Source organism: Mobula birostris, chromosome 3 (genome assembly GCF_030028105.1).
Source record: "Mobula birostris isolate sMobBir1 chromosome 3, sMobBir1.hap1, whole genome shotgun sequence".
NCBI classification, from domain to species: Eukaryota; Metazoa; Chordata; class Chondrichthyes; order Myliobatiformes; family Myliobatidae; genus Mobula; species Mobula birostris.
Window position 1 is genome coordinate 67,010,389 of NC_092372.1, and position 13,126 is coordinate 67,023,514.

General features: G+C 40.6%; 1 protein-coding gene across 5 annotated transcripts in view; it reads left to right on the forward strand.

The window, feature by feature from the left end:
• The window catches only part of atp8a1 (ATPase phospholipid transporting 8A1), a 363,676-nt gene that overhangs the window by 312,326 nt on the left and 38,224 nt on the right, over window positions 1-13,126 (forward strand). For all 5 annotated transcript variants that reach the window (XM_072252785.1, XM_072252787.1, XM_072252786.1 and 2 more), the window contains 2 exons: window positions 1,098-1,159; window positions 10,550-10,606. In XM_072252785.1, coding sequence (XP_072108886.1) covers window positions 1,098-1,159; window positions 10,550-10,606 — 119 coding nt within the window. The remainder of the gene's footprint in view (window positions 1-1,097; window positions 1,160-10,549; window positions 10,607-13,126) is intronic.

Sequence of the window (13,126 nt, forward strand, 5' to 3'; positions counted from 1 at the left end):
CCGTGCAGAGTGATTTCTTATGTTGGCAAACTATGAAGCTTTTAAGTGATTAAAGAGGGAAAAGGTGAATATATAAAGCCTCTGATGTGCAGACTATACTCAAATGTTTTAGCAATGTTAACACCACCGCAGCATTATGTTAGAACATCGTCATGGTGCAGATAAGAAATGGGACCTTATTATTGTAGTAATGTAGACTGCAGTATCTAGGATTCTTCAAATTCCCAGCATTCTGGTTTCCCCTGTTGTAACTTTGGTACATCCAACTATTTGGGGGAACCATTGCACTTGGAGTTTTTCCCCAGCCTTCCTTCAATATGTTCTACAGTTTGTAGTAATTTAGCCTATGCTTTGAAAACTTTATATATCACTCCTTTACAAACTTGGATAATCTTCCAGTGGCTTATCAGAATTCCCAGCAGCAGAACTTTGCAATTATTTTAATTACAACTGTCCATATGGAACAGTTTCCATTGACTGCTGCTGTTTGTAATGTGTTTGTATATGTTTTTATATATATATATACATTATCCAGGATGTAACTTGAAACTTGTCTGTCATTCCAAGAGTCACCTTGATTATACAATAAATAATCCCATTCACATTAATATCATCCATTTCATTTATTGCAGCATAAAACTCTCAATTAATGTTTTGGCTCGGGTATATAGAACCCTTTTGTTTAGAATTATTGTTCTTATGTTCACAAAGTGTTCTCAGCTTGCTGCTCATGAAATCTACTCTCAATTTTTCTCCCACAGTAGATGTCAAAACACCTGGCCTAAATTTTCCAAAATCATTCTTCTAATTTACTTTGAAAGTTTGGAAGGATATTAGTTATGTGTAGTGCACTAGATGTACCCCAGAGCACAGTGATGTTTCAAAAAAAAATTTCTGCTGCTATTATATCTTTGTTAGAATAATCCTGGAGGAACAGTTACCCACAATAAACTAGTTCTTTTAAAAATCACTCATACATTAACTTTGAAAAATCTGCTGCTGCGATATGACTAGCAGATGTGGGATTATTTCTTGGAGCTTTCAGCAACTAATAGTTTGAACTATTGAACTCATGTTAGTGTTTTTGCTTCCTGCAGACACTGTATTTGAAAATGGAAAGACGCCTGGCTGCCTGCTACTAGGAAATATGGTTTACACAGTAAGTCCATAGATACTCATCACCTAAAAACATTTTCATATCATTCAACAATTAATTTTGACATTTCTGCTCTTGAATTCAAAATGCTTCTTCATACTTCATGAATAAATACACAAAATTAAATTAAAAACAAATTAACTGTTTGTGCTGCCTTGGTGAAACTCTCTTGAAGTGAAATCATCATGGTCATTGAAAAGTATTACAAAGTGCCTTATAACTGAGCTTTGCTGCTAATTAAGAACTGAGAAAACAGTAAATTCAAGTTAGGGTGTCATAAAGTCAGCTGAGACATTTTTACACCAATTCAATTACAAGGAAAGGGAGTTATATTACCCTTCAACGAAGGCAGAAGACTATTCCATCCATCAAAGCCATGTCTCACTCTTTTAGCTGCTTTATCTTCAGTTCCCCTTTGTCTCAGCCTTAATATTTGCTGTTTTATTCAGTTTTAAGTATATTAGTTCTTTATTTCCCATTGTAATTTTTTTCAGCCTTGTCATATTTTTAGCACCAGACTTGAGCCTCGCCTGAGCTGTTTTAAGTAGCAGAATAAAGTGTGTGATTTCCAACTTTCAAGCCATTTTTCTTTTGTGTTGAATTTACTAACATCCTTAACCTTTTTTGTAGGTTTTCTATAATTTCTTGCCTTATCTTACCTCAACCATTTCCAAATATTTTACATACAGTGACTTGTTATGAAAAATAACCACTAATGTCAGGATCCTATGCAGTAAGATAAATATCTATTTCAATTAAATTTTTCCAACACTTCCAGTACTTAATCCTTCATTTTCTAAAACTAAATGTAACCAGAGCCAAAAAAATAAAGTCACCACTATAGATCAGAGAGTTTGGGAAAGAATTACAAGTGCCATGGAAGCCCGGATTTCCCGAACAGAGCATCCAGTGTGGAAATGATTGTAGAAAAAGATCTTTCATTTTTAAGGTCTACAAAGTGTGCCATGAGCCATATTTCCCAGCAGAGTTCACTTTGAATACAAAAGACATTTGGCAGATTACCAGGAAAAACAAATGCAACAGTGTCAAAAGGATGCAAGATATGTTATGCTGCCATTGGAGGATCACAATCACAGAAAATTATAACTGCAGCAATGAGATGGTCCCCAGCTGATTAAATACTAGATTTGCAAATTGAAAGATGTGCAGATGTCATGAGAATTATGGATTTTATTAATAAATGTTGGATAATTTATACCTTCCCAAGTTCAGTTAATGTTCAGAAATGTGCATATATATATATATATATATATATATATATATATATGGTTAGTTTCCATATTTTTCATTGTTTATACATATTTATTCTTCTCAATCCTTGAGGATACAGCTATTCACTATTACATGTGCCGTATGTCCAGCATCCAAAAGCTAATTATTGGCATGAAATTCAACCAACGTCAAACGCTGGTTAAATCACTAAGAAGGAAGCCTGTAAGCAGCATAACAGCTGAGAAAAACATATTGATGCTGCAGGTGAATGAGCAGAAAATGAAGTCTAGAGAACTGGAGAGGAGATTGTGGGCTTGGTGCTGGTTGAACAAACAAGTAGTGCAATGAGTGGAACAACATTCATTCCAATGACCTAACGCCAAAAATCCTCTCAGTTCCAGATCTCCAGGTTGTCATTTAATGACTTCCACTGAAAGGAATACTTGAGCTTTCAGCTGCAAAACAGTCTTCTGTGGTTTATACCCAGAAAGATGATATTGTTTTTGAGGGAAGGGATTGGATCATACATAGAAAGTATGCTAAAGATTTAAAGTTTTGTTCACTCTGCTTGTCAAGAACACAAAATCCATATGTGATTAATTTTTTGTGAGAGCTTACCTGAGCATTGTATCTACTGGACACTGACCTTTTCTGTACAGCAGCAATGTGGATTGTGCTGACTGTGACACCTGTGCGCCATACTTCATAAGAACGTAAGGAATAGAACCAGTGACAGGCTATTCAGTTCCTTATGCCTGTTCCACCATACAACGTGATCATGGTAAATCTTCTACTTTGGTGCCACTTTCCTGCACTAACCGTGATATTTCTGAAAGGAAATGGATATTCGTTACTTCGGATTAAGACCCTTCATCTTGACCCCACCAATCCAGATGAAGGGTCTTGACCCAAAATATCAACCATGCATTTCCCTCCATAGGTGCCAACTAATCCACTGAGTTCATCCAAAGGTTTGTGTGTTGCTCCGGATTCTAACATCTGTAGTCTTTTGTATTTCTGCTATCTCTGTATTTCAGTATCCAAAAACCTATCAATATCTGTTTTGAATATATTCAGCAACTTAGCTCCAAAGCTTCTTGGGTAGAAAATTCCAAACATTCATTACCCAAAAGGTGGAAAAAAATGTTTTCATTTCAGTCTTGAATTCTTGAGACTGACTGGTGGTGATTCTAGGCAGTACAGCCAGAGTAAACATCATTCCTGCATCTACTCTGTCAACCCCAGTAACCATTTTATACATTTCAATGAGATCATCTCTCATTCATCTCAGATCAAGAGAGGAGAGGATCCGTTTGATGAGCCTTTTATAGATCAAAGCAACCACCCCTCCCCCCACAACACCATGAAACAACCTAATGAGCAAAGGCTTCATGGCACATAAATTTCTACATCTTTGAGAAGTGTGACTGACCTGCTCATAATGTTCTTGCTGCTGTCACACCAGGGCCACATGTAAGAAGTCTGTAATCTTGTACTTGCTTCCCTTTTTGCTTCTTGTACTACGAGTGAACTCTCGGTAATTTATGTGCAATGACACTGCCACGCTGTTCTATGTGCCTCTTGTAAAACCTTTCACATTGCACATTCTCAAAGATTTTCCAAACATAGCATATCAACTGACTCCTCTCAACTACTCTGCTAGTTAGAATCAAAGAAATCAGATTTATGAAATAGGATTATCTTTTCATGAATTCATATTGGCACTGCCTAACTCCATTATGATTTTTCCAAATACCTGCAACCACTTCCTTTATTAATAGATTTTAGCAACTTTTAGTCCTTCAGCAAAAGAGAAACAGGAAGAGCTTTGGTTCCTGGAGACATGAATCACACTGGTTACCAGGCATTTTTTCGGGGGGGGGGGAGGGACAGCTGGGTAGCATAATGGTTAGCACACTTTACGGTACTGGCGACTACTGATCAGGGTTAAATTTCCGCTACTGCCTGTAAGGAGTGTGCATGTTCTCCCTGTGCCTACGTGGGTTTCCTCCACCTGCTCTGGTTTCCTCCCACATTCTAAAAGAAGTGCGGTTAGGGTTAGCGAGTTGCGGGCATGCTATGTTGGCAGCAGAAGTGTGGCACCACCTGCTGGTTGCCCCCAGCAGAATCCTCTGTTTATGTTGGTCGTTGACACAAAGAACACATTTCATTGCATGTTTTAATGTACATGTGACAAATAAAGCTAACCTTTAATCAGTGGTCCTGTCTGGGATAAAACAAATCTCATCACCACTGAGAGTACTCTGACCGATTGGTGAACAAATAATACTGCAAATGTTGGAATCTGAAACAAAAAAAGAAATACTGCTAGGATTCAACCAGTAAAGCAGCATCTGTGGAAGAGAAATCTCAGATGAGAAGGCTTGTTTTAGAAGAGTATTCACAATCAGCACAGATTTGAGGGGAGGAGGTGGAAAGCAATAGAAAATATTACATGTGCATCTCTATGAAGAATTATTAGTATAGGTATAGGCTTAAATGTGGTATGTCAAATCAAGTTTATTGTCATTTAACTATATACATCAAATGAGACAACATTTCTCCGGAAACACGAGAAAATCTGCAGATGCTGGAAATTCAAGCAACACACACAAAAAATGCTGGTGAATGCAGCAGGCCAGGCAGCATCTATAGGAAGAGGTACAGTCGACGTTTCTGGCCAAGACCCTTCATCAGGACTAACTGAAAAAAAGAGATAGTAAGCCTTTCAGTTAGTCCTGATGAAGGGTCTCAGTCCGAAACGTCGACTGTACCTCTTCCTATAGATGCTGCCTGGCCTGTTGTGTTCACCAGCATTTTTTGTGTGTGTTGCAACATTTCTCTGGACCAGGGTGTAAAGTACAGTAGTACACATAACACACATATAAAGCACAATAACTTGGGAAAGTAAGGATAAAATCTGCAGGTGAATTACATATAAATAAACAAACTAAAGTGTATAAATTAAATATTAGACAATAGGTGCAGGAGTAGGCCATTCAGCCCTTCGAGCCAGCACCGCCATTCACTGTGATCATGGCTGATCATCCACAATCAGTATCCAGTTCCTGCCTTATCCCCATAACCTTTGATTCCACTATGTTTAAGAGCTCTATCCATCTCTTTCTTGAAAGCATCCAGAGACTTGGCCTCCACAGCCTTCTGGGACAGAGCATTCCATACATCCACCACTCTCTGGGTGAAAAAGTTTTTCCTCAACTCCGTTCTAAATGGCCTACCCCTTATTCTTAAACTGTGACCTCTGGTTCTGGACTCACCCATCAGCGGGAACATGCTTCCTGCTTCCAGCGTGTCCAATCCCTTAATAATCTTATATATTTCAATAAGATCCCCTCTCAGCCTTCTAAATTCCAGAGTATATAAGCCCAGTCGCTCCAATCTTTTGACATATGACAGTCCCGCCATCCCGGGAAGTAACCTTGTGAACCTACACTGCACTCCCTCAATAGCAAGAATGTCCTTCCTCAAATTTGGAGACCAAAACTGCACACAGTACTCCAGGTGTGGTCTCACCAGGGCCCTGTACAGCTGCAGAAGGACCTCTTCGCTCTTATACTCAATTTCCCTTGTTATGAAGGCCAGCATGCCATTAGCTTTCTTCACAGCCTGCTGTACTTCCATTGTCAGGTACAGAACAGATTAACCAGTGACACTTTGAATACGATGCAGCAGGGAGTTCAGAAGCCCAAAGCCTGAGGGAAGAAACTGTTTCCCATCAGCAGGATCTCCCAGTGGCCACACTTATTAATTACACGTCCCATTCCCATTCTGATATGTCTATCCATGGCCTCCTCTACTGTAAAGATGAAGCCACACTCAGGTTGGAGGAACAACACCTTATATTCCGTCTGGATAGCCTCCAACCTGATGGCATGAACATTGACTTCTCAAACTTCTGCTAATGCCCCACCTCCCCCTCGTACCCCATCCGTTATTTATTTATATACACACATTCTTTTTCTCCCTCTGTCCCTCTCACTATACCCCTTGCCCATCCTCTGGGCTTTTTCCCCTGCCTCCCCCTTTTCTTTCTCCCTAGGCCTCCTGTCCCATGATCCTCTCATATCCCTTTTGCCAGTCAACTGTCCAGCTCTTGGCTCCATCCCTCCCCCTCCTGTCTTCTCCTATCATTTTGGATCTCCCCCTCCCCTTCCCCCTCCCACTTTCAAATCTCTTACTAGCTCTTCTTTCAGTTAGTCCTGACGAAGGGCCTCGGCCCGAAACGTCGACTGTACCTCTTCCTAGAGATGCTGCCTGGCCTGCTGCGTTCACCAGCAACTTTTGTGTGTGTTGCTTGAAACTCCAGACTCCGCAGAATTCCTTATGTTTGTGTTTCCCATCCTGACCATTCTTGTCTTTATGTATTGTAGTCTGCTGCCTGATGGTAGAAATTTGAAGAGGATGCCAGCTGGATCGGTGGGATCTTTGATAATACTAAGGGCCCTGTGTACACAGCGTTCCTGATAAATGTCCCAGATGGGTGCTAGGGAGACCCCTAATATCCTCTCAGCTGTTCTCACAGTCCTTTGTAGGGACTTCCAGTCTGATGCTTGGCTGCTCCCATACCAGATGGAGTGAACACCTTGGAGGAAGGAACCAGAATGTTGTATGGTGGTGGAATGAGAGTTTGCTTTAAATGTGTGTTTTGGAATGTGTAAAAACTTTGAGAAAGTTCCTCTTATTCCTACATTTAATTTGGAAAGAGCAGTAGTCTCATTCAATGCTGCTCATACCACAATTGTCCTTTAGGCAGGGTATTCTGTATCATGCAGTAAAGAATAGAAAACTCTGGCCAAACTGTATAGGAATACTCTTCCAGTGACCTGAAGTGTGCCTCCAGAGTTTCTACAGACTATTCTGGTTCAGGGCTGGAGGAACTAAATATAACTTTACTTATTTATGTAGCGATAAAGCCGTAGCAGCAGCAACCCCAATTTAACCCTTCCCTAACCATGGAGCAATTTACAGTGAACAATTAATAGCTTTGGACTGTGGGAGGAACTCAGAGCACCCAGAGGAAACCCACGTAATCCACAGGGAGGACATACAAACTCCTTACAAAAGACACTGGTATTGAACTCTGAGCTCCAACACCCTGAGGAGTAGTAGCATCGTGCTAACCACTACACTGCCGTGACACTGCACTGAGGTACCTTAATGTTAAGGCGACTATAATGTAGCAAAGAATAGCATGGTTGCCATCTAGCTTATATCATTCGTACTTGTGAGGAGGGTAAGATTGTGGATTGTCGTTAAAGAATGTTGGTATTGGATTAACAACATGTAGCAGCATGGGTTTGTTGAATCTCAGTTGTCAGTGATGATATTCAGGATTTTGCATTGAACTGTGGGGCAGTATCCCTTTCATCCCACACCAGCTGCCATTTGGCCCTGGTTCCTGTGGGACAACAGGTATCACTCTCAAAGAAGCAGGGAATGGAGACTTGGCTAGGGAAAATGATATCACAGACTTGCAAAACTGTAAAACGGGGTCAGTCTTTTCACATTTGTGCGCCAGATCATTGGGAAAGGAGAATTAGTGAAACCAGGCAGTATTGGTGTGAGCTTGATTTGATCACATGAATAGTCCAGGCAGCTGTGAAATAGAAATGTTTGTAACTGTACCTTGCCTTGACATCACAATGCTGTGCTTCTATTGAAAGTGATACAAGTAGCTGGTGAAGTTCTGCTATATGCAGAAGGGAATTGGCCTTCTGAAGATTATTGCATGCAGATGTTCAACCAAAGCTGTCTTCCTCTTAAGTAATGTATTAATTAATTATTTGAAGTTAATGATCCTGAAAACGGGTAAATCTGAAGGGCCTGATGAGTACATCCCAGAGTTTGTAGAAATGTAGTTGTAATGGTGGATTCTCTAGTTATCATCTTCCAAAGTTCCATAGTCTTCTGAAAGTTGGAAGGTAGCAAATGTGACCCCATTATTTATGAAAGGAAAGGAAAGGAGAAAATAGGGCATTACTGGCCTGTTATCCTGACTTTGACCATTACAAAATGCAGGAAGCTACAAAAAGAAAAGTGATTTATCAGGACACTCTGAAAATAATAACATAATTGAGAAGTGTCGCTGTGGATTTATAAAGGTAAAAATAATGTTTGACTAATCTATTAAGCTTTTTGACAATGTGTCTAATTTCATGAATGGGGGGAAATATTGAACTTTCAGACATCTTCAATAAGGTTCCACACAGGAGACCGGCGAACAAAGTTAGAGCGGAACGGCAAATGAGAGTTTTGGAACTTCATTCATCTCTGTAGCTTCAAACAATAATGACAATATGCTGAATGCAACTGAGAGCATCCAACGTTTAAGAGATTATATTATCAGAGGTGGAACAGTTGAAACCTGAGGACTAAAGTCAAGTACAGTAACAAAAAAAGTTGTTCACAATGGGTTGAAGCCACAATAGGGCACCTTGGTAGAGTAATATTCTGGGAATCACAAAGGGAAGATATTAATGAGAGGTTAGATATTTTGACTGACTGCTGTGAAATTTAAGAGACCATGAACTGTTATCCTCCCAGCACCATAAAATGTCATCCCACGTCTCAGTATCCATTTTGCACTTAGTCCATTTTACCCCATAAAACAGATGAAAGTTTTGAAAGATCGGCTAAAAGGACTGCCAAAAAAAATGTACAGCAGCAGGAGTTACTGAGGTCATTTACCGGCTGATGTAATGAGAATCCATCCCTCAAAGGTGAATGATGTTGGCTATTGAGGAGGCTATGTGCTCTAAGGTTACACAAAGTGCTGGCTGTTGGAGTAGATTCAGACAATTATGATTACTTTTCAGATAAGCATCTTAAACCCAACACAGCAACCACTCCAATGATGCAGAACCATCAGAGCAAAAGAAATTCTGCAGGCAGGACAAAAGTCTCCATGTGTCCATTTAAAGACCGGGCAAACACAGTTAATCAAAGCACTAATAATGTCTAATTTGAATGTTGCTTCATAACTGGCAGTTTATAATAGTGTGAATTTTATTTGGATTTTTCTGTTTATCTGGATTAAAATACTTGTTTAAATAAGTTGTATTGTTTTTCTTTAGCGCAGAGCTGTTTAAACAAAATCAGTGGTAAATGAATGTCATTTAGTAACTAGATGGAGTGTGTTATTAATATTTCTAGTATAGCTCCCAACCTCCTCAATCAGACTCATAAGCTTTGATATATTAGTTGAAAATTCATCTCTCTTGTGTTTCCTGCTACTGAATACAAAAAAAAACAGCAGGGGCAGGTTGGAAATGAGTCGGACCAGTCTCAGGAGAAGAATTACTACCACATCTGAAACAGAAATATTGGCAGTGTACTCAGGAGATCTTAACCAATTTCATTCATTTCACTGAAGGTTGAAATATTTAGCTTTCTAAAGGAACGAGCTACCTTTAGATTTGAACGTGAGTTTAGAAGAGTAAGCTCAGATGCTGCAGTTTTACAAGAAGGGTGCATGGAAAACCTGTAGGGGTGCTGTAAGCCATCTGTCACAACATGAGTGGGAGGCCAGTGAGTGGAGCCCAACCTGTCTAAAATCCTAGCTGCACTGAGTCTCCAATACTTCTGCCTCGTCTGTAAAATGCAAGGCATCTGTTTATTTAAAAAGCTGGAAAGAGATGTCCCGTCAGGGTCAGTGGTGCCAGATGCAGTACTAGATGCTGAAATGCCATGTGATGTCAAGCTACCAACCTTAAGACAGATAAATCTGAACAAATCAATAAGACTGCAGGAAACACTCCGTTGTGGCTGTAGCAGTAGAATCTAAATTAAATGGTTCAGGTATTGAACTGTATTGAGTTGTTGGTAAGTACTTGGACTTCCAAAGAAGCCAAAAGGAATGTAAGTGAGCTGTGGACCTTGGAAACACTTCCCCATCCCAAAGAGGATATCTTCTGAGCCATCTGTATACATTCATTTGCTTGTTCCTTGCAGATTGAACTCCCTTCTAAAAATTCACAACCTATTAAAATGCGTGCGCTAACTCAGCAGTTAATTATCTTCAGAGGATTTTTTTAAACCTATGATTCTCAGCAATTGCAAACCATAGCAAAGACAAGATTCACTGATAGAATTTTACTTATGATGCAATGTCACTTGCCATTTATTTCTTTCTCTCCACAGTTTGTGGTAATTACTGTTTGTTTAAAAGCTGGTTTGGAAACCTCGTCCTGGACCACAGTAAGTAGCAAAGATCCATGATAAATAATTCTCCATTTGTGACATGTTCATAAAATGTTTCTTTTTGGGGCTTACTGTGTCTATAATGGAGCATGGTTGGTTGATACGTTATGACGTGATTGAGTCCCAAGGAGCCCAAATAAAGTTGAAGGCAGTGGGAATCCAGAAACATGCCCTCCACTGAGGCAAGTTGATCACAAAGAACAGGGGACACAAAGGAAGAGATGGCATATGCTGGAATTTGGGGCAAAAAAAAGAAGCTGCAAGAAGAACTCAGTGAGTTTAGCAACATTTGTAGACAAACATGGACAGTCAACATTTCAGGTTGAAGCCCTTTATTTTGACTCATTTAGAATTCCTCCAGCAACTCATTTTTTAAATTACGAACAAAGATCTGTTCATACTAAGTGATAACTTAAGCCTTATGGACAATATTTACAGAACATTCCCAAATCAGATCCCGCATCTAACCATCCCCAGCTGCTTCACCAATAACGTTCCCTCCATTGTAACTTAAGGAGTTTGAATGATTGATGATGATACCAGGAAGCTGAGTTCCTCAAAATGAAGCAGTCTGTGCCTGCATGCATGCCAGTATTGACAACATTCAGGCATGGATGTACACATGACATCTGACATGTTTGTTATGAAGGCACCTTGCAATAATGGTTTCCGACAACAACTAACTCCCCTTTAAATTCAACACCATTGTTATTGCTGCAACCTGATCAATAAAAACCTGAGAATCAATATCAACTGGAAAGTTAGTTGGGCTGGTCACACTCATACTATAAATACAAGATTAAATCAAGAACGAGGTATCCTTCAGCAAATAACATAGCAGGAATAATTAGGGCCCCAAACAGTCCTTCCAGGTGAGGGGACATTTCACCTGGAGTCTGTTGGAGTGGTGTATTGTATCTGGTGCTCCTGGTGCAATGGCCTCTGCATTGGTGAGAACCGACTTAGAATAGGGGACTGCTTTTTTAGAGCACCTTCACTCCATCCGCCACAAAATGCTGGATTTCTTAGTGGCCACCCATTTCAATTGGAATTCCCATCCCTATTCTGACCATGACCCTTCTACCACCATGATGAAGACGACACACTAGTTGACTGAGCAACATCTCATATTCTGTCTGAGGAGCCACCGATCTGATGGCATGAAAATCAATTTCTCTAACTTCTGATAATTTCACTCCTGTCCCTTTCTTCCCTCTTTTTCCCATTCCCCATTCTGGTTCCCTTCTCACCTGTCCATTTCCTCTTTCTGGTGCCCCTCCTCCTTCCCTTTCTTCTGTGTCCACTGTCCTCTCCTCTTTGGTTCCTCCTCCTTCAGCCTTTTATCTCTTCTACTACTTACCTCCCAGTTTCTTTCCTCACCCACCTTCCCCCTCACCTGCCAGCTTGTACTCATTCCCCTCCCCCTACCACCACATTATGGCTTCCACTCTCTTCCTCTCCAATCCTGATGAAGTGTCTCCACCGGAAACGTTGACTGTTTATTCCTCTCAGTAGATTTCGCCTGACCTGCTGAGCCCCTCCAGCAGGTTGTGTGTTGCTCAAGGTTACCGGCATGTGTTTATGATATGCCATGTGTCTGCTTTGCTGCTGCCCCAGAACAGCACCCTTAGGCACTCTTCCAGCAATAATGTCAATTCGCTCTGATTCCAGTGCCTTGCAGTTGCTTCGAATGCTGTCTACAAGATGACCAGCATCAAATCAGCCAGCTGCCTTTTAAGGGCAACTTCAAATAATTAACCTAGAAAACCTGGAGATGAAGTTAACAGGTGTGGGGAGCATTATCATCTTAAAATGCCCTGTAATGTTGCAGACCATCTTGGGAATATGTCACCCTTCCCTTATCATTACTGGGTCAAATTCACAGCAATTGCCTACCTTGCAGAAGACCTCAGAAACTGTCTTCTGCTCCGTTGATGAAAATATTAGCATGTCCATTGCTCCATTACCTGAAGTCAATGACCATAGAAACATAGAAAGTCTACAGCACAATACAGGCCCTTCGGCCCACAAAGTTGTGCCAAACATGTCCCTACCTTAGAAATTACTAGGCTTACCTACAGCCCTCTATTTTTCTAAGCTCCATGTACCTATCCAAAAGTCTCTTAAAAGACCATATCGTATCCACCTCCACCACCGTTGCCAGCAACCCATTCCACACACTCACCACTCTGAGTAAAAAACTTACCCCTTACATCTCCTCTGTACCTACTTCTAAGCACCTTAAACCTGTGTCCTCTTGTGGCAACTATTTCAGCCCTGGGAAAAAAGCCTCAGACTATCCACACAATCAATGCCCCTCATCGTCTTGTACACCTCTATCAGGTCACCTCTCGTCCTCCGTCGCTCCAAGGAGAAAAGGCCGAGTTCACTCAACCTGTTTTCATAAGGCATGCTCCCCAATCCAGGCAACATCCTTGTAAATCTCCTCTGCACCCTTTCTATAGTTTCCACCTTCCTGTAGTGAGGTGACCAGAACTGAGCACAGTACTCCAAGTT